General features: G+C 41.1%; 1 protein-coding gene across 2 annotated transcripts in view; it reads left to right on the top strand.

The window, feature by feature from the left end:
- Window positions 1–21,714, top strand: part of LOC118820475 (zinc finger and BTB domain-containing protein 7C) — a 49,170-nt gene extending 27,456 nt beyond the window's left edge. Inside the window, exons 1-3 of one of the 2 annotated variants that reach the window (XM_036588832.1) lie at window positions 6,092–6,356; window positions 17,003–18,353; window positions 19,581–21,714. In XM_036588832.1, coding sequence (XP_036444725.1) covers window positions 17,017–18,353; window positions 19,581–20,163 — 1,920 coding nt within the window. In that variant the 5' untranslated portion in view covers window positions 6,092–6,356; window positions 17,003–17,016 and the 3' untranslated portion in view covers window positions 20,164–21,714. Of the gene's footprint in view, window positions 1–6,091; window positions 6,357–17,002; window positions 18,354–19,580 lie in introns of those variants that run through there. The other variant, XM_036588833.1, reaches the window with a different exon arrangement.
- Window positions 21,715–22,051: the final 337 nt, after the last annotated feature.

The raw sequence follows: 22,051 nt of genomic DNA, 5'->3' as shown, positions 1-22,051 counted from the left end.
TTTACTGTTCTGTTTTAAAACATTCGGTTATGAAAAGGTACAAATATGAACTTTTCACCTGAAAAAACTTATTTAAGGTGCAGAATCAGACCCTAAAACCACTGTTGTAGCTTTGAGGGAACATTTACATTGTTTGTACCTTGATGAACGAAAAATGTACCTGAACAGAACCTTTATTTCTAACAGCGTATGATATCATGCTTAATATGTCTCTTCAGTTTGAACCACTTCACTTCAGAGCGCTGCAGATATTTGCTAAGCTGCCAAGTTGTTCATCAGACATAAAGCTATGTTTAATTACGTGGTCTGCAGTTTTTAGATTTAGGTCAAAATGTAACACATGGATATGTCTGATCTTTGAGTGATGTCACAGAAGAACCACTTTTGGTTCCCTAAAGGACAAATCTGGTCGAATACGAAATTAGTGAAGAAGGAGAACCCTTTAAAGGTCTATAGAACCTTCACTATACCACTTTAGAGATTTTTAGAGAACCATTTTTGTAAATGAGTTTTAAACAAACTTTTACATAAAGGTTCCCTTAAATTGGTGTAGAACCTATGCGTTACGTGAAGGTTCTTCACATTCACATATCTCTTCTGCAAATCAGGAAACCAAAAGTGGCATCGCCCAAAGAAACCTTTGTGGAACTTTCATTTTTGAAGAGTCTGCAGTATAATAAGGGCGCCAGACTCAGTTCTCTGGAGTGATGCCATAGAAAAACCACTTCTGGTTCCTTAAAGACGCTTTGAGTGAATGGTTCCATAAAGAACCATGTTTGAAAAGAGATGTATGATTGTGAAGAACCTTTTACATATTTTTATAAAGTAAAAACATACAGTCCTAATATAACAGTTCTCTACCAATTTAAAGGTTTTTCCTAGAGATGCGACGCTACCACTGTTTCCCTTCCGATACCGATACCTGATCCTTTAGAATCGACCGATACCGAGTATCGGTACCGATACTAACTCTATCTAACCTAACTCGCATATAAGTCCTGATATTTATACAATTACATTTAAAAAACATTTTTATTTTGGTAAAATCTAAGTTCTGCATCACAAATAAAACACTCGGCTTGGCTAGATGGCATTTATTTGTCGGATTCTATTTATTAGAAAACATTTTTGTTTATTTACTGTATCTATTTAGTATTTACTATTATATTACTAGAAATAAGAGCCACGTTTATCAATTTACATAAATGTAAAATATCTGTTAAAAACAGAACTAACAGTGAACAGATAAACCTGTGGTGTTTACACATCAGCACAGCAGCTTCTCAGGCTCAAAAAAGGAGCTGAATGTTGTTTCACAATCAGATTTCTCGAGTCGTTTGTCTCAGACGTGCGTCTTGTTCACTCGTGCTGCGTCTCTGAGTGTCAGTTCAGTATCAGCGACTTTCAGAGTTTTTCTGGTTTGGTTGAAGCGACAGGCCATGAGACCCCGCTGCTTGGTGATACAGCTGACCGACAGAGGCGCAAAGCAAGCAGGGCTAGTGGACGCACAGGCCCGGCTAGTGGGCTGCTGTGCTAAAGGCTAAATCGAGGCTAAAGACTATCATTATGCTGAGAGTCTGGTGGTTCCTTCGGCTCTCTCAGTAACATCAACTCAGACTGTAAGTGACCACACAGCGGCAGACGAGTGATTACTGAAAGAAGCAGCTCAGCCGTTCAGATAAGCGGCTCTGTTAGCGTGTTTTTCTCACCAAATGCTGCCGTTACAGATTCTGCCATGAGCATTTTTACTGCTGCTTGTCGTCCCACACTGCTGACGTGTCTACTGGCGCGCATGCTCGTGTCAGAAACTGCTTTGTGGTACCGGTCATATATATCGGTATCCCCATCACGATGCTGATACAGTGTTTAAGTGCCAGTATTGGCACAGATACTATACAGTATCAGTATCGGTGCAACACTAGTTCTTTCAAGAATCTTCAGATTATGCAGAGGCTCTTCACACTCACAAACATAAAAGCTTCTTTAGGGAATCAAAAGTGGTTCTTTTATGGCACCACATCAAAATAAACGTTTTTGGCACCTTTATTTTTAAAGAGTGAAGCTAGAACTCATTTTATCACTTATTTCTTTCACAGTGGATATAATGAGTGAGAAGAGCAGTTTTTGGACTGCTATGCTGAATACCAACCTCTAATCAAAGGGTTGGAAGAACAGATTTTAAAATACGCTATGCATTATTCAAATAATCATGAAGCTAAATGCTCACCCGACTGAAGAAAACAACCAAACACCCCTTAAAAATACATCTGCACAGCAGGGGAAGGTTTCGGAAGAGCAGAGCACACAGGAAGTTGAGTTTTCTGTCTGTTGGAGGTGTGAAAAGCGTCCTGGCGTCGCGCTGGGCCTGACTTAACATTAACATCAGCGCAGAGGCCTGTAGAGTGGCAGAGACTGAGAATAACCGCAGGATCCAGTAGTGTGGTCAGAGCCTGTCCCACATGTGAAGGAACACACATGTTTCTGACATGCTCACACGTGCAGAGATCAATCACTATCGCTCATTCAGCTGACAGTCCACAGCGGCTTTTTACTTTTCTTCCTTCCTGTCTTTTGTTTTTGTTTTTATTCGTTTTATCTATCTTTCGTGTTTCAATACAATATTTTCCATTTTGTGCCACTTTTTTCTCTTTGTTGTGGAAAAATGATTACTCAGATGTTCTGTGGCGCAGGGCTGAAAAGAGTCAGAGTAATTATTTTCCTCCAGCTTCAGGCTATTTAAAGCTCTGTTGATTGACGGACAGACAGTCTGCTTTTACTATGTCTCTCTTTACGGAGCTTCTGCTTGGCCACGCGTTTGAGGTGCTGTGATAAAATCCTTTCTGTCTTGTAGAAATTAGAACTTATTCTGATTACCGACTCTTAAAAATATCATGCAGTACTAGGTTTCCCAAAAGCATCTTAGTGCAAAGACGATTCGTGAATGGTAGAGCGAGCATCACACCGAACACTGTCTCTACCAAGATGGTCTTAACACTAAGATGCTTTTGGGAAAACTGGACCCAGAGCGTCCGGTATAAACTGGCTTGGTATGCTTGTCTTCCTCAAGGACGTGTACTTCATTCTTCATTGAATACCCTACACAAATGGAAATTCCACTAATTTTTCAGAATTTCTGTCATAATTCAGTGGTTGAGATGTAAACAGAGTCATTCAGAGTGGCCTGATGAGAAATGGTTCATTGTGGAGAAACTTAGAGATTTCTTTACAGTGGTGGTGATACGAACCAGGGGTAACCATGTCTACAACACAAATATAGCTATTTTATTTACCCACACATCTTCTGAGTTTTTATATGCAACGTTGATAATGGTGAACTGCCTTACAATATTCTGAATGCATCTCTCTGCCATGAATGGATCTCATAAAACAGACCCAGTCAGTGAATTCATAACCATTTCATGTTTCTGTGAGGGAGCTTTTAGAGGTGGACGTCTGGTTCCTATCACCACCACTGTAACAGTTCTGACTCGGTAAGTTTCTCTAGAACAGAGCGTTTCACACCAAACCACTCTGAATGACTTTGCTTACATCTTTAACATTTAATTATGAAGAAATTTTGAAATATTGGTGGAATTCCCCTTCAACACATAGTCAGGCGTTAATAAAGTTCTCAGAACTTTACATAATAAAAAAATCCCATTCTTACTATCACTGTACAGTCTACATTCAACCCTCGTGCTGTGTTTGGGGTATTGTAGACCTCAGTAGGCATAACTGACTTGGTGAAGTTTCAAAAGTCCTCTACAGAGAATTATTAACATCTTTCTATTTCACTGTCAGAATCTACATTTCTTTTGTCTGTTTTTTCATGTTTTGACATTTTAACATGCCAGCTGCCCTTTTTACTGCGTCGGAATTTCACGAGGAATGGAAACAGTCCAAGATTCTTGGAAAAAAATGTCTACTTATTAGACATGTCTACTTAATGTCTACTTATTTCCATTCAGAAAACATTTCTTCCTTCTCCTGTAAAGATTCTGAAGCTCTGAACTGCTCCTACTAAACTTCATTATTTAGTCTGATGGTCGTGTTTATGGTCACTGTTGGGTTTTTACCTTTCTCAGACGTGCACGGCTACTTTTGTGGCGAAAGGGAGGATTAAGGATTGAATCATTTTCTGTCTACTGGCTTCTAATTATATCAAAAGAACTAATTTGAAAAGAAAAAAAGATTAATTTTGAAATGACTATTGTACACTCACATCGTTGGGGTCTCAAATAATGAGGACGTAAAGCTAATCTCAACCAAATACGAGGGTTAATGGAAGCCTGAGTGATGGAAGCTCAGGAGTGACCAATAGCAATGATGACCACACCATTTAGATTTAAACCACCCCAGCTGAAGTACTAATGAACCAAGTCAACATATACCAGAGATGGCGTAACAAAACCTTGTATCTTCAAAATGCTAACCTTCTAGCACACACGTGTCAGGCTCCAGTCCTTGCAGGTCAAAACACTGCAGACTTCAGCACACTGCCTCATTAAACACACCTGATTCAGCTCATCAGCTAATCAGCACGGCCTTCATGAACTGAATCCAGAGTGTTAGATGAGGGTAAATGCTGATCTCTGCAGCACTTTTCCCTGGAAGGTCCCCAGTTTGACATGCCTGCTCTAGCAGAAGCAAAAAAAAAGTCCCAAACTGGCAATTTTCACTACTTGGAGGGTTGATATATTGAAATGTTCCTATTTGTATGGATCTATTCATCATAAACTGTTCCCACAATATAAAGGATGAGGTAAATTGGTTAAAAAAAACACAAGCAAAAAAATTGTTTCAAACTACTTCTATGATCAGTGAGTGTGCCAGCAAAAACACTATACAACATTAAAATACACACAAATAGCAGAAATAATCACTGCACTCCAGCCAACAGCAGCAGCACACCTCATTACAAGGAGAATTCCACTGATTTTTCAAAAATTGTGCATAATTGAGTGGTTAAGATTTCACAAGAGACATTCAGAGTGGTTTGGTGCGAAATGATCCATTCTAGAGAAATAGTCAGAGTCAGAATTGTTCACAGTGGTGGTGATAGGAACCAGACGTCCACCTCTAACAGCTCCCTCACGGAAAGCTATTACATGAAATGGTTATGAATTCACTGCCTGACGTCTGAGGCACTGTTTTATGACAGTGTCGAAAAAGCCTAAAAAGTATTTTTAAAGTACGTGGAGAGAGCGTCAAAAGGCAAAACAGTTTGTTTTTCAGATTTCACCGTCATCAATATTTCGTATAAATACTCAGAAGACCCGTGCAGGTTCACTGGTGGTTTTGGATATTAAATAAAACGTCTATTTTTGTGTTGTAGTCATAGCGACCCCTGGTTCCTATCACCACCACTGTAAAGAAGTCTCTACTATGAACCATTTCACAACAAACCCCTCTGAACGACTTTGTTTACGTCTCAACGACTAAATTATACAGACGTTTAGAAAATCGGTGGGGTTTCACTTTACTTTAATAAGGGACTCATTGGATGAACTAGGCACTGGATGGTAACTGTAAATGCTGACCAGCTTTACATCTCGTTTATTCAGACTTTTGCACAGCCTTGCGAGTGTAATATGCTACTTCATCCTCCACTCCTTCTTCGTCTTCTTCTTCTTCTGCCCTCTGTTGTGCTGCCCTCCTCCTGTTCTTTTCTGAAAGGCCCACATTTCTGTAGATGCATAAATAGTGTTGGCACGACTGGGCTTTTTTTCGTCCCCCCCACCACCCTCCCACCCCTCCCTCGATCCCTGCAAATCTGCTGTAAGAAAACCTAAAAATTCATTTAGACTGACCCCAAATCAGAGGGTGTCTGCGCCGCGGCCTTTATTACACACCGTGCCTAACTTGTGTTGTGGAGGAGGATGGGGTATTATTATCTCTGCGCTACCCACCCAGCTATAAAAACTAGTGGTGCAGCATCTCTACATCATGCTGCCCCTGCACTACTCCTCTCTCTATTCCTCCCTCCCTCTCTCTCTCTCTCTCTCTCTCTCTCTCTCTCTCTCTCTCTCTCTCTCTCTGCTGCTGTACAGCGGGTCCACCTCTTCTCTCTCTCACTCCCCTCTTTCCTGCCGGCTCACCCACTTGCTCTTGCTCTCTCCGTGTGTGAGTGAGAGAGTGAGAGCGAGCGCTGTTGTCTCTCTGCCGCTGGCGGACGGTGTGCTTGGGGGGGGGGACGGTTTTGTGAATGGAGGGAAGATGACTGCGTGAGTGAGAATGGACAAGGAGCGCGGCGTGAGCGAGAGCGGGAGATGAGACAGACAGAGAGAGGGAAGGAGAAAGAGACAGAGTCTTCGTAGTCTCGGGAACACTGGCGTACGCTCCGCGGGAGGCTGGGGGTGAGTATGTCGTGCGCTTTTAAAGTGGAATTCGGACACTTTGGAGAGGCTGCATGCTTGTCTGTGTGTCGCACAGACGCCAGTTTGAAAGTTGTCTACATTTTTGTGTTGGTTTGACAGACATAGCCTGCATATGACACATAACTGTGTGCGTATGTGTGCTCAGGTGTAGGCACAGGGACAGGAGCGCGGCGGTGGACACGGTAATTTGGTGACTCACGTAATTATTTGGGTTGTAACCTACTGTAGACGCAGCGTACAAAACTAGAGTAGCTTCTGGCCGCTGGGGCAACGGGTAAAACATGTGACCCGTCCCGTCAGATACTGTTCACCCAGTTTGTAGAGGAGTCGCTATGACAATGTGTCTAGTTCATGATTATTGTGTAAGCAGGTGCTCTCCCCTGTTTCCTGCTTTGGGTGGCGACATTAGAGGCGTAGTTTTTCATAAACTGACTGTTGAGACTGATGAGTTGACCCCATTGCAAAATTCTGAAAAGACAAGTTTTGTTTTTGTGGAAAACAGCAGTTAAAAACAAAAAAAACACAAAAAAGTAACTCATTTTATACACACACTGATTATTTTATGCACACAAACACACACACGCATATATAATATATATATATAAATATATACCACTGCTGTCAGAGCAAAACTGCATATCTACATTTTTGTCGTTCTTCAGTTTTTAATGTAATTTGAAAATACCTGTTGTCTTTTATACTGTGTGTAAATTTTATCAGGAACAGACCAAAAGAAACGGCCCAAAATGACTTGGAAAAAATTCTGGTTCCACTGACTTACATTAAAAGTAAAGTATGTTCTTTGCTTATATATATATATATATATATATATATATATATATATATATATATATATATATATATATATAAACGATAATTTTTTTTATTTTAACTCATTGGTCGTGTTAAAAATTAAAGAAAAAACGGGCCAACAGAATTGCTCCAAAATTACTTCTATTCAAAGGAAATAAGGTTTTTTCCTACCATTATGGAGATACACGGTTCTGTTATATACACCGAAATGCAGAAATGTTAGATGTATCCCAAATGATGAACAGAGCTGATGAAAATGTCATAATGACCGAAAAAGCTGTAGTAATACAGTTATAATAAAATTAAAATCCAGAATGCCTCATATTTCAAAACTGGTGATCAGACAACTTATCAAGAAAATACGATAAATAGATGATGACTGTATTTTTTAAATCATTTAATAACTTCTTGATGTTTCCAAACTCTGTGAAATACTAAAAACATCTTACAGTGTGTGCTGGCGTCTCCCTTACAGTATTTCAGTCTATTATTCTGGACTAAAATAACAACAATTATCGATATGACATGTGATTCTAAACTTTGGAACAGTAGTGTGTGTGTGTGTGTGTGTGTATGTATATATATATAAATATATATATATATATATATATATATATATATATCAAATATATCATCAAAAAACCCTTACATCTCTATTCCTGTAGTTTTTTTATCATTTGAAAATGCTAGTGCCCGTTCAAGTTGTGTAAACAATTCATAATGGGAAAAAATTGGTCAAATAAAATATCACATTAAGTTACACTGCATTAAAAGTTGAAAACATTTTTTGATCACATCTAGGTTTGTTTCATGCTCACACTTTGTTTCTCTCGTCAGTACAGCCCCTGTGTACATTCTGAAATATCAACCCACACAGTACAGCATCGAGTTTAATCCTGATACTTTGCTGTACTGATATTTTCAACACAGTTCTAGTGATCTCGCATTATTCGGTTGACTCGCGAGCGCACGGCCTCAGACAAACGGGTCTGACAAAAAGGCAGAGAGCTGAGTGAACTGTGCTGAGTGAACACTAAGGTGACTTAGACAGATAACAACAGGTGTAAATTACTGTTTGTGGGACGGAGGGTGACGCCTTTGATGATGGCCTGCGTGCAGTCCTGCTTCATGTACTTACAGAAGAGGAGGATTAGGGCAGACGTTACCCAGCCTCAGCGTGTTTTAGTAGCTGCTGGTCCTAATGAGAGCTTGGTGTGCAGGCATTTTCACGTGTCTTAGGAGATTAGAGGAGTTATTGATGGTCTGTTGGCCAACACAACACCATGAAGACAAAAATATGAAACTTGTCTACTGAGCAAAGGTATTTTTGAAACAAGGCATATTATATATATATATATATATATATATACACACATTTATTTATTTATCTGTTGTTGGTGTCAGAACAAAACTTTGTGTCTCCAAAATGGTAACTTTACAAAAAGGAAAAAAATTTACTTTTAATGTAAGTCAATGAAACCAGAGATTTTCCAAATCATTTTGAGCCATTTTTATTGGTCCATTCATCACGAAATTTACACACAATGTAAAGAGCATCAGGCATTTTCAAATAATGGCAAAAACTGAAAAATGACAAAAATGGAGATACAAGGTTTTGTTCCAAAAGCTGCCATATTTTATTCTTTTTTAATGACGTTTTATATGCAGTGGTGTAAAAAAGTCAGACACCCCTCATTTATTTAATTTTCCATCAAAACGGCCATTAGGTACAAGTTATTTATTTCTCACTGTCAGAAAAAAACAGAAAAAACCTGAAAATGACCTCAACAGCTAAATATAACATGTTTTTCAAAGAAATCTGAATGGATACTTTCCAACACCTCCAAAGTTCAGTCTTAGAAGTTGGTTTCACACTTTCTTCTTCTCCCAATCCATGTCATCACACATTCAGTGGTGTTGAGGTCTGGACTCTGGGGTGGTCAGTCCACTGTTCAGCTTCTTTGTTCGATGTGTTCGTCTCCTTTTCTCTGTGAGGTTCTTCTTGATCCGATACACATCCTTTCAGACCCACAGCGCTGAGTCGTCTTCTCACAGTGGAAGGATGGACAGAAACACCTGTGGATGTTTTCAGATCTGAAGCAGCTTGATTTTCTCCTCTCTCTCAGAGATGAAAGCTTTAAGTGCTGTTTATCTGACGGGGGCAGTTTTGGTGTCTACCAGGTCTTCCAGGTGGTTGTTAGGAGGCCCTTTTTTCTGTAGCTTTTAAATCTGCTTCATTTTGAGTTCTGTAAACTTTTTCTCCTGACGTTCTCCTTGTCTTGGACAGTTTTATACCTAATCTCTCTTTTTAGAAATGTCCCCAGGAAAATGAATAATACTATACTATACTATAATATAATATACTATAATAATAATGTACAGTAGATACAGTGTAAGCCAGTGAAGTCTGATTTTCTAATTCCTGTAAACAGATTTCTTATTTTATGAGTCAGAAGCGCCGCGCAGATTTTTATCTCATGAAATGCTCTACTTCGCGTTGTGCTACATGAATAAAACAGGCCGATAATGCTCAAAGTGTGTCAAACGGGCAGCAGACCTTTCAATGAACTCGCAGTATGTGCAGTAAGCCAAGCTGGAGAGGCCGAAGCTAAAACCCTACAGTTTATTACGCCGTCATTACGCCTGGCTGAGTGAGTCGGACTATGTTACTCCACCAGTGAAACCAAATAAACATCAATGAAAAGCAACTGCAAAGCACTGAATGCATACAAAACAAAACTATTCTAAATATCACAATGAAATGGTCAACATTATCCTTCACAATCACCATATGCACGATACAAATGGTTCTATGCCACAGAAGAACCACTTTTGCTTCACTCTTCATAATCTAAAGGTTCTAGGACGAACCCTAAACGTGGTTTAAAATAAATAAATAACCTTTTTTAAAGTTTAAAGGTTCTTTACACAACTTAATCTCTTTTCAATCATGGTTCTTTAGTGAACCAAAAGTGGTTCTTCTATGGCATCACTCTTTACTGAATATGTTCTTTGAGCAATGCCATAGAAGAACCATTTTGGCTCCCTAAAGAACGTTTCAAGAAGTGATTCTTCAGAAAGCATTTTTTTGTAAAAATGAAAGGTGCAAGTGTGAAGAACCTTTTTCAGGTTTAAAGAAGCTCTGCATAATCTAAAGGTTCTAGGACGACCCCTAAAAGTGGTTTAGACGGTGCAGAGAACCTTATAAAAGTTTAAAAGTTCTTTACACTATTTAACCTCTTTTCAGTCATGGTTCTTTAGTGAACCGAAAGTGGGTCTTCTGTGGCATCACTCTTTACTGAAAGTGTTCTTTGAGCAATGCCATAGAAGAACCACTTTCAGTTTCTTAAAGAACCATATCTGAAAAAGAAAAGAACATTTATATGCTGTGTCTGTGGTGAAATTATTTTCTGCACATCAAATTATTATATAAAAGTAGAGCAACAGAATAGAAGAACCACTTATAGCTCCCTAAAGAACCTTTCAACAAGTGGTTCTTTAGAAAGCATTTTTTGTAAAAATGAGAGGTGCAAGTGTGAAGAACCTTCTTAAAGTTTAAAGGAGTTCTGCATAATCTGAAGGTTGAACCCTAAAAGAGGTTTAGATAGTGTAAAGAACCCTTTAAAAGGTTTATACTGTAAAGAACTTTTTAAAAGTTTAAAGGTTCCTTACACAACTTAATCTCTTTTCAATCATAGTTCTTTAGTGAACCAAAAGTGGGTGTTCTATGGCATCACTCTTTACCGAAAGTGTTCTCTGAGCAACGCTGTGGTTCCTTAAAGAACCATATCTGAAAAAGAAATGTGTGAGTGGGAAGAACATTTACATACTGGGTGTGTTGCAAGTTAGGTTGGAGCAAAAATCTGGAAGTGGTTCTTCAATGACTTCATGAAACTATTTTCGCACAAGAAATTATTCCACAAAAGGTGAGCGATGGCATAGAAGAACCACTTCTGGTTCCCTCAAATTGGTCCTTAGGAACTCCAAATTGTCCACATTCCCCTTCTGATGTGTTGGGTTGGAGCAAAAATGTGGACTGTCTGGGGGGCCCTGAAAACAGCTCTACAGACCCTGAAAACAGCTCTAAAGACCCTGAGAACAGCTCTACAGACCCTGAGAACAGCTCTAAAGACCCTGAAAACAGCTTTAAAGACCCTGAGAACAGCTCCAAAAATATTGATAACAGCTCTACAAACCCTAAAACAGCTCTACAGGCCCTGAAAACTGCTCTAAAGACCTTGAAAACAGCTCTAAAGACCCTGAAAACTGCTCTAAAGACCTTGAAAAGTGCTCTACAGACCCTGAAAACAGCTCTACAGACCCTAAAACAACTCTACAGACCCTTAAAACTGCTCTAAAGACCCTAAAAACTGCTCTAAAGATAGTGAAAACAGCTCTAAAGACCCTAAAACAGCTCTATAGACCCTGACAACAGCTCTAATGATATTTAAAACAGCTCTAAAGACCCTGAAAACTGCTCTAAAGATATTGAAAACTGCTCTACAGACCCTTAAAACTGCTCTAAAGACCCTGAAAACTGCTCTAAAGATATTGAAAACAGCTCTACAGACCCTGAAAACAGCTCAAAAAGACCCTTGTTCGAAAAAGAGATGTGAGTTTAAAGATAATGTAAAGATCCTATTTAAGTGAACCTTGACATCTCATTTTCAAAAATGGTTCTCTAAAGAATTTAAACATTGAAAGGCTCTTTCGGAAACCAGACTCGTTCTTCCGCGGCATCACACGAAGAACCTATTCCGGCTTTATTTTTTAAAGTGTCCCGAAAACGCTGACAATATTTAGAATGCATTTCCTCAAATGCTGCAGAAACAGGCCAGTTAAGATTCATCTGCTGTTACCGAACGGCAGCAGAGTCGCTCATTACCCGTGTTACACCTGTCATTACCACAGTGCTTGTCTCCTCTGTCTGAGAGACACATCAACAAAGTGGAGAATCCAAATCCAGAACCATCTGTTCAATTATTGCAGAGCCATTGCTAAGACGCCGGCGAGCACCTAGTGGCTGTAAACAGTCTAAATAAGTGTCTATGCTAACGGCTAGCAGACTGAACCTACAGGTCACCCTCCAGCTCAGCCTTTGGAAAGGCCCTCAAATGATCTCCCTTAGGACCCACTAACCCAGCGCTGGATTGAGCCAATTTACCACCAGCTTTTCCTCACATTCAGGTGCAGCCTAATACACGTCTGTTCATTCTCTCTCCCTCTCTCTCTCCCTCTCTCTCTCTCTCTCTCTCCTGTCGGTCCGTAACTCTATCTCTCTCTCGTGTCTGTCTGTAACGCTGTCTGTCTTTCTCCCTCCTGTGTCTGTCAACACCCTTGTGTCTCCGGCACCTTGAGATATGATGAAATATGTCTGAGATATGTGGACTGTTTTAACTTTTTCTTTTGGTAGTTTTGGTCTTAACTTTACTCGAAGCTGATTAGCGACACTCGTCCATTACATTCACCTGTTATATGCTTTTAAAAACGATCCAGCAGCAGAAGCAAAAAAACAAGCGCTCGCTCTTGAAGTATTTGCCTCTATGGAAGCGTTTGAGGTTCTTTGTCCTCAATAAGCTTAACAGAGAAGAGTATATGTTATTTCCAGAGATCAAAGGCAGCACCTGCCGGAGACGTTACTTGTGTTTTTACTCAATTAAGTGACATTTAGGTTTTGAGGTAACCTCAGTGTTCGTGTTTCGGCTTTCAGAAGTCATCAGAGATTATTACTCATAATTTCTGGATTATAGAGAACCCGGTTATAGAAGAAAAACAGACAGTGGCTGAAATATCTCAGTATAACGTAAAAAAATCTGTGTTCAAACTAATCAAAATCTGAAAAATATTAAAATTACACATTGTGCAAAGATTGGCAGGGTTCATAACTGGAGGTACAGCACTGTACACACTTAAAAAAGATGGTTCTTCAAGGTTTCTTAAGAAATGGTTCCATATAGCACCAATAAAGGGTTCTCCTACTGTTACAGGCTTGACATCACTCTTTTTGGTGCTATATAGAACCATCTACAGCACATTCTCTAACAATCCGAAGAACCTTTTCATGATGCAAAGAACCCTTTAATCATGCAAAGGGCTTTTTAAGTGTTCATGGTTCTTTATGAACCATTTTCTTTACTTAAGAACCCTTGAATAACCATGTATTTTGAGAGTGTAGTAGTACTGTGTAGGCCTAACGTTGGTCTACACCACAATACATACTGTAGTGATGGACTTTCTCAATGGCTGTGGTGGTCCTAAATCAGTAAGCCATATGATGGGCTCCTGTAATTACATGTTGAGTGATAGAACAGCAGTAAATGGTTACTTGCCATAATGTGCAGATTACTGTAAGATTACAGTAAGGCTTTAACAGAGAGATGTGTTTTTCCTGCCACTCTCAACTAGCCAATCAAATTATACACCTGTCTTAAAAATGAAGGTGCCCACAAGGGTTCTTCATGTGGTGCCACAGAAGAACCACTTTGGGTTTCTTGAAAATTTTTCAAAGGATGGTTATTTGGAGAACTATTATTATAACTGTTTGAAGGAAAACTAAACTGAGAACATTTAAAAGGTTCATCACACAAGAATTTTTTTTCAGACACGATTCTGTAAGGACCCAAACGTAGTTCTCTTAGAACCCCTCTGTTGGGGTTGATCACCGCTGTTGGAACAAAACCTCATATTTCCACAATTAGAACTTTAAACAGAAGGAAAAAACGCTTTAATCTTAATGTAAATCAACAGAGCCAGACTTCTGGTCCAAGTAATTGTGGGCCATTTCTTTTGGTCCATTCATCATGATATTTACATGAAAAGGGCAACTGGTCTTTTCAAATTATGTCAAAAACTGAAAAATGACAAAAACGGAGATACGAGATACGAGCAGCGATATTTTGATGGAAAATGTAAGATTACGGAATCAAACCAGATATTCATGTTCATAAGTGAGTCAACACATATGAAAGTGTTTTCATTGCGGCAGTTGTACACAATCAAGAAAGAAAGCTACAGCTGTGCTGTCAATTCCACCTTTTCCTTTATCTTTGTTTTAACAGCAGGGGGTCCCTTTAACCCACCGTTGCACGCTAGCAGCTTAATATTTCACACACAGAGAGGCAAGAGTGTGCTAATTAACCACACGAACCTGACAGACCCGTGTCAGACCCAAAAGGAAGAAAGCTGCTCATTTTAATCTGCCACTGTTGCGTGCATGTTGCCATTGGCAAGTCATCTAAGCAATTTCAGCATGTAGAACTAGAGCTTTCTATGTGCTTTCATGTTTCCTATCACGATATAAAAGATGCACAAGGCTTCCTTTCTTGTTGGATGTGCCGTGAATTTTAGACTAAATCACATTCTTTAAATCTAAATTGAGAAACTGCACTGAGAAATCACAATACTAATGGAAAATTATATTAGCAGATAAAACGATAGACAGCTCCAGCCTTAAATAAATCAATCAGATAACAGAGTTACGGGGGAAATATTTTATTTTAATTACTATATTAATATGTGAGTAATGGAATGGATGGCCACTGGGGGCCAGCAGAATAAGGCTTCAGCTCTGGTTCAAGCCAGAAAGGACTTTACTGGCAGGCCTTCTTGGTGATCTCAGGTCCGAAGGGTTAAAGCAGTTAGTCAGCAGCGCTTTGGGGTGTGTTTGAGTCCGTGGTGGTAGCCCTGTAGGACGTTACAGTGGGAAAGCAGTGCCCTCCTTCCCTCTTTGAGCATGTGTCACATCCTGCCCTTATCCTACACACACACACACACACACACACATACACATACAGACACTCTATAATTAAGGGAGTGTATCTGTGAGGACAGGGGAGGGGAGGAGAGGAGAGTTAGCAACAGAGGTTGCACGTGTTCCCAGAGTGGGTGGGATCTACTGTTGTTTTTAGCTCTAAATGCCTGTTTGACTTGGCTGGATTTTCCAGGGAGGGGCACCGTCTTTGGTGTAACCTGTCAGGGAACTTCTGGGGACATCGGATCCCTCGTTCGCTCCTCTTCTCTTATTTTTCTTCTCTTCTTGTCTTATTTTTTTTTCTCTCTTCTGTTGTGTTTGACCAGTCTGAGCCCACCTCAGTAAATATAGAGACTTTCTGTAGGGAGTAAAAGTGTTGCCGTCCCACATCTAGCAGCCTTTCTGAGTTTGCAAATATGCCTGCAATTCTAGCCTGAGCTGCAGCCAATTCAAGCAAAGAGCCAACCCTCCCTCCCCACTAGCACAGAAATGTGTTAAAGAGGAATACCCACAATATTTATTATATTACATACAGTAAATTGCCTTAAGCCAGACACACTGATAAGCCTGAATGGCTCAGTGCAGCACACTTTTGAAAGAGCTGTTCAGAAATACGCCGTCCTTCATCCCTGTCCAGACATACACATCACTCTATTGAACGATTCTTCCTTTTCTCTAAATGACATCTCAGTCCCCCACCCAAGCCCGCTCGTCGTGTTCGGTATACAGTTCTCCTCATTTAAAGACGTTTTTTTTTTTCTTTACTGGACTATATGTCTAACTGGTAATTATAGCAACCGTCTCCTAGCAACAGTGCAAGGGATATTCAACAGTTGATTGGTAAGTGCTCAGATTTGATCGAGACCGAAGAGATGCAGCGAGAGAGAAAGACTTAAAACCGGCGTTCATGTACTTTGCCGTTGGAGCGGCGTTCAGAGCAGATAAAGCCAGTCAACAAGCCCGGTTTTGGGCTGGGCGTCTGAAAGCATCCATCCAAATGCCTGCAGTGACCGCCGCAGCAGACACACTGAGATTATGCTCTATTCATAGCTGTGAATGAAGGACAGTGCTGCCAAACAGCTCCTTATAAAGTCAGCGTACACATTTTCAGCAGACTACGCAGGTACAATCCGGCTTTCATTCATCCACGCCTGCCGTTCTGCAAGAAAGAATTCGCTCACAATGCTCAAGTCTTTCGCATGAAGTACGGCAACTGCGTTGAGATTATGATCAGACCCCGCTAAGGGCGCATAAAGACTTCTTAAAACGTATAAAGACTTCATAAACACATGCATAAGCAATGCTCAAATACTTAAAGTACACGACTTTGTATGATGTAAGGGACCTTCAACTAAAGCTATAACACAGTTGTGAAGCATCATTCCCAAGTAATCGAACTTGTGTCCTTATGTAGTTAGCTGTCAAATAAAATGTGTTACCAAATATTTTGTATACAAAACAATATGTGCATTCAAAGGTGAGTAAAAATAAAAATATATATATATATAGAGAAAATTAATTGCAAAAAAATTAATTTACCGGTGAACAGTAAACATGATGAATCTCAGGGTACTGATTGAATAAACATGTCATAAGGAAAAAATATAAAATGGGTTAGGGGGAGGTGCAATCACTCTTGCCCTCCAAACTTATTTCCTTGAGATTAGAAACTAGAACCTGACCCCCTTTGCCTTCCTGTGTTTTGTTTTCCGAATGTCACCTAGACTACTGCATGTGCTTAATACACAAAAAAGTAGATAAAACACTGGTAAGTCTGGCTTTATCAGGCTTCAGACGTTGTGATCTGGTGTTTGTGAAAAGCTGACTGCAGAATCTATAAACCACAAGACAGAGAGAACAAGAAGACTGGCCTCATAAATCCATCACTGGTCTCTCTGTATGATACTGGTTTCTGCTCCACAGGAAGTTCTTAATCACTGATATTTGTACACTTTGATTCAGCAAAGTTGTGGCATCTGGGCAAATAACGGGCACTTCAAATGTCACAAAGAGTGGTAACACCTATTCCTTCTTTCTGTGTTTCTTCTCCGTTCCTCTGCAGATTCCTACAAAATTATGGCACACGGTGAGGAAGACCTGATTGGGATCCCCTTCCCAAACCACAGCAGTGATGTCCTGTGTAGTCTGAATGAGCAGCGGCGCGATGGTTTGCTCTGTGACGTTGTCCTGGTGGTGAAGGACCAGGAGTACCGCACCCACCGCTCTGTGCTGGCTGCATGCAGCCAGTATTTCAAAAAGCTTTTCACTGTGGCTACCGGCGACGGTGACCCAAGCCAGCATGGCATCTACGAGCTGGACTTCGTAGCGCCCGAATCACTGACAGCAATTTTGGAGTTTGCATACACATCGACGCTGACAGTGACCGCATCTAATGTGAAAGAGATCCTGGGTGCGGCGCGGCTTCTGGAAATCCCCTGCATCATCAATGTGTGCTTGGAGATCATGGACACAGGAGGAGGGGGAGGAGGCACCGGTGGTGGAGAAGGAGAGGGGTATGAGGAGGAGTATGAAGAGGAGGATGAAGACGAAGATGAAGAAGAAGAGGAAGAGGATGAAATGGTGGAAGAGGCGGGAGATGAGTCGAAAGACGACGAGGATGACATCAGTGAGCGATCCGTACAAGCAGATGTTCCAAACAACCAGGAAAGACAAACTGTGGGGGGAGAGAGAGGTGCAGAAAGCCCACCCTGCAGTTCTCAGCAGAAGGTCCACTCAGACAGAAACCGCCCTGACTCCCAGAGATGCAATTCGGACACTCCAGACACCCTACAGGGTGACAAACCCAGAGAGCAAGAGGGACTGGAAGGCAGAGCGCTGAAAGACTTTTCCATCGAGTCCCTTCTTCAAGAAGGGCTGTACCCAAAGATGCCAGGGCTGGAGAGAGGGACAGGCTTTTCCTCGCTGCTTCCTGGATTCTATCCCCCAATGTGGGCCACAGATTTCCCAGGCTTCCCCCAGCTCCTGGATCCCCACCGCCCACCTCACCTTTACCCCTCTGCCCCACTGGAGAGCGGACCCCTAGACCTTGCCATCAAAAAAGAGGTCATCAAGGAGGAGCTGAAAGATGAGCTTCCCAACACTCTACTCCACAAAGACTTCCTCAAAGACTTCATGAGCCCCGGGGTTGGTATGGGCCCTGAGCCTCCGCTCAGCCAGATTAAAGACGAGGCGGACCTGCGCAACTACCTGAGCTTTCTCTCGGCATCCCACCTGGGGACGTTGTTTCCCCCATGGCAGCTGGAGGAAGAGCGGAAGCTGAAGCCCAAAGCGTCGCAGCAGTGTCCCATCTGCAACAAAGTGATCCAGGGTGCGGGAAAACTACCTCGGCACATGCGGACACACACTGGGGAGAAGCCCTACATGTGCACCATCTGCGAGGTCCGCTTTACAAGGTAAGACGCCTCCTGACCATGGTAGACTTGCCAGATAGTACTCAAGTGGACAGACTCTGGGGCAGGTGAGCCAAAGGTCCGCTCAATGGGGCAGCTAAAAGCAGGTCTCAGGTGATCACACTCAGAAAATGCACTCGGCAGGAAGGTGAGATCTATGTTGCTCAGGTGTGAAAGTCAAAGTGCTGGTCATACCCGCTGACTTAAAACCGAATTAGCCTTAAACTGCAAGGGCCCATATGCAGCCTCACTCTCATAACTAAATAACATACATATTACTTTTGTAGCAGTTACTGAATAATTAATAGTAGCAACTAAATTACAAGGCTTTTAAAGGAATAAATTACACTGAATGAACAATATAATTTGGCAACTGATATTGGTCAAATGTTGGCAGCAGGAAAAGTAGTACAGCAAAGAATAGCTTAATCATTCATACCTCTGAGGACAATCTGGGCACTGTCGTGGGCAAATTGCCTTTATTGCTCATGCTAAAGAGGAACATAAATGTTGTAAAATGTCAGCATTGCTTCTTCAACTTGAGTCTTTCAAAGGGTTTTTTAGGGACATGCTTCATAGTCCTACATCAAAGTTTTCAAAAGCCTTTTTGAAGGTCATGTAGTCATATAGCACAGTGACAATGAATGGCACAAATAACAGGAAGGTTGAGGAGTCGGCTAGACCAACCGTGTCAGTCTCACAGGGAGAAGGTGCGAGAGCAGAAGAGCCTGTCAAATAGTGCACCCCACGCATGCAAATGCAACTGTGAAACAACTGTGGTCAACCTCCTTTAGAGCTTCACAGCGGTTTCCATACTGTAATCACATGTAACAAAATACCACCTTTATTTCGCTTCTCGAGGGGCACCCACTGTACTGCAGGATGACAGACGGCTCAGTGAAAAAGACTGAAAACGAAAAGCTGATCAGAGAAAGGACAGGAACGAAATGATTCAAGCTGCTGAATCACTCATCAGGAATACCACATAAAATAAGTGATACGTGCCCTTTCATCCTTTCCTGCCTGCTTTTAACCATAAGAAGCCACCAGTGTGCGCATGTGGGTAGATGCTTTCGGCACCATTTGTCTTGAGGTTTAACAGGGATTTTTTCAGGCACGAAAGTCACGTAAAGCTGCCCTATCTTTCATAACTGTCGAAGGATAACCCCAAACCCTCTTGTTTACTCACTGTCTGCCTCTCTCCCTCTCTTTCTCTTTCTCTCTCTCAAGGCAGGACAAGCTAAAGATCCACATGCGCAAGCACACGGGCGAGCGGCCCTACATCTGCCTCCACTGCAACTCCAAATTCGTGCACAATTACGACCTGAAGAACCACCTGCGCATTCACACAGGCGTGCGGCCGTACCAGTGCGAGCACTGCTACAAGAGCTTCACCCGCTCCGACCACCTGCACAGACACATCAAGCGACAGAGCTGCCGCGTCTCGCGCCCGCGACGGGGACGCAAGCCCTCCGCCTGGCGCTCGTCCAGCTTCCTCTATCCTCCGGAGCCCCACGCGCTTCAGGGGGAAAGGACCCTGCGGCTGCCAGCCCATGGGCCGCCTGTGCCGGGTCATCTGGCGGAGGCGCGCCCCCCGGTCGGGAGGGGGCTGGAGGATTTGGACGCGAGCAGCAGGGAGAGCCTGTCAGACAGGAAGCTCATCTCAGAGGAGGTGGAGAGGAAGAGGGGGGTGTTTGCCTTCGCCCTGGCCAGGGAGGACATTCTACCACACCCGCCCTTCTACCCTGCCACCCCTGACCCCTGGACCATGAGACTGGAACGAGCGCCGCCCATCCCCGAGGCCGCAAACTGACCCTCCAAACTCTTTTTTGTTGAGCACAAACTCTTAACACTTTGCTTTGATTTCATTTTTTTTCAGCTTCACCTGGAACGAGAAGAAAATTCTCACCATCTTCACAGACTCTGCAAATCATATCTGAATTTTTAGATGTTCCTTTTTTTTTTTAATTGTCAGCTTCCTAATGTGATGACAGGGATTTTAAATAATCGAAAAGCGTTAATATCTTGGATGTGTATTTGTATTTATGATTCTTATGGTCGTTTATGCTTCTGCGTTTGCTAACAAGGGTAAATTGAAGTGGCACCTGCCCACAGACTGTTAAGTGCAATCCAGTTTTTTGTTTTTTTTTCCATTCCAAAGTTTCACAGGTAAGTCAGGTATCTAAGGGACAGAACACTTTCCACAACCTCCATCAGAAATAAGCTAAAGACAGTGATGTTTGCGTCATATTGTGCTTTCAGACAAGCTATTTTAACCTGTTCAAGCTTACTGTATGTGTACGTCTATGCAAAAAAAAGAGAAAAAGAAATGTTTAGAAAAAAATGTGAATTTTAACAAAAACACCCACAGAAAAAAATTTAAATGTAAAATGTTTTCATGACAGAAGATGTTTGACTTAAATATAAGAAAGTGAACAAAATTTAATCCAAAATGGGGGAAAAAAAATCTGAAAAACAGAACGTTTTTTGTTTTATTTTACTCTCAACGTCTCTAGTTTACCCTTGGTTAGTACCCGATGCTTTGTCTGCACTATTGTACATATTTTATATGATGTTTTACATAATCTTATGGTGAAGTTGCTATAATTGTTGTAAAGTATTTTGACTTTTTGAACATTGCAAAACATCCAAAGATGTGCTGTTTGAGAACAAACTTGAAAGTCTTTTTGAAATCACATTTTTAAATACTTTTAAAATCTCCTAAATTGCTTGACTAAAGGCTTTTAGTCTTCTATCTTTTCTTTTTCAGCTATAATTTGCCGGTTGAAAGTGTCTTGCAGGTGCTTGTCTTGTACAGAAATTAAAACAGGGATGGTGTCCACCCTTTTGATATTATGGTTCCTCTTTTTATCTGAATGAATCTTGTACGTCATTGTTGTTTGACCTGAAATGGAGAAAATATTTTCATGCTATTTATGCATATTTAAATAGGCCTTGGCTATATTTTGCTAAGATGTTTTATAAAGACACTAAAATGATTGTGTCCATGTTTGTATATAGAAGAGATTGGCCTTTTGTAATGAGAGAACGTGTGTCTGTGTGCTGTTCAGGTTATGAATTAGTTCACTTAAGCCCTTTTGAACTGGAAACAATCTCAGAAATAAAAACCCCCCACTCTTTCATTTTCTCTCTCGCTGTAATACTTCCTCCTTGAAAGCACAGCCAACTACAGCTAACTTTCATAACCGTCATGAAGAGAGCCATGAACTTTTTGAAGTTCAAATCAGGCCTGTCACAGTCATTCATTTTTTATTCATTACATGCAGCCAGGGTCATTTCTGAGCATTCAGGGACCCTAAGAGACAACCCGCATATTCTTCAGCAAACAGGAAATAATTAAACTTAAAAAAAAAAACAATATTAAAAAAAAAAAATCAGCATTTTGACAAACAATACTAGAGCAATTTTATAAAATACAGGCTCGGAGTCCTTAAACCGTATTATAAACCTGCTTATAGAGCATACAGCATCAAACGGCCCTGCATATTAAACTATTACACAATTACTCATTGCTGCCCTCTAGAGGTGTTATTAACAAACATCAAATAAACAAACTTTACTCACCGCCGCCCTCTAAAGGTGTTATTAACAAACATCTAATAAACAAACATTACTCACTGCCGCCCTCCAAAGGTGTTATTAACAAACATCAGATAAACAAACATTACTCACTGCTGCCC

The sequence above is a fragment of the Colossoma macropomum genome, unplaced genomic scaffold, assembly GCF_904425465.1.
Source record: "Colossoma macropomum unplaced genomic scaffold, Colossoma_macropomum, whole genome shotgun sequence".
Taxonomy (NCBI): domain Eukaryota; kingdom Metazoa; phylum Chordata; class Actinopteri; order Characiformes; family Serrasalmidae; genus Colossoma; species Colossoma macropomum.
The sequence above is the reverse complement of the archived record's forward strand: the minus strand, read 5'-3'. Positions and strand labels throughout refer to the sequence as shown.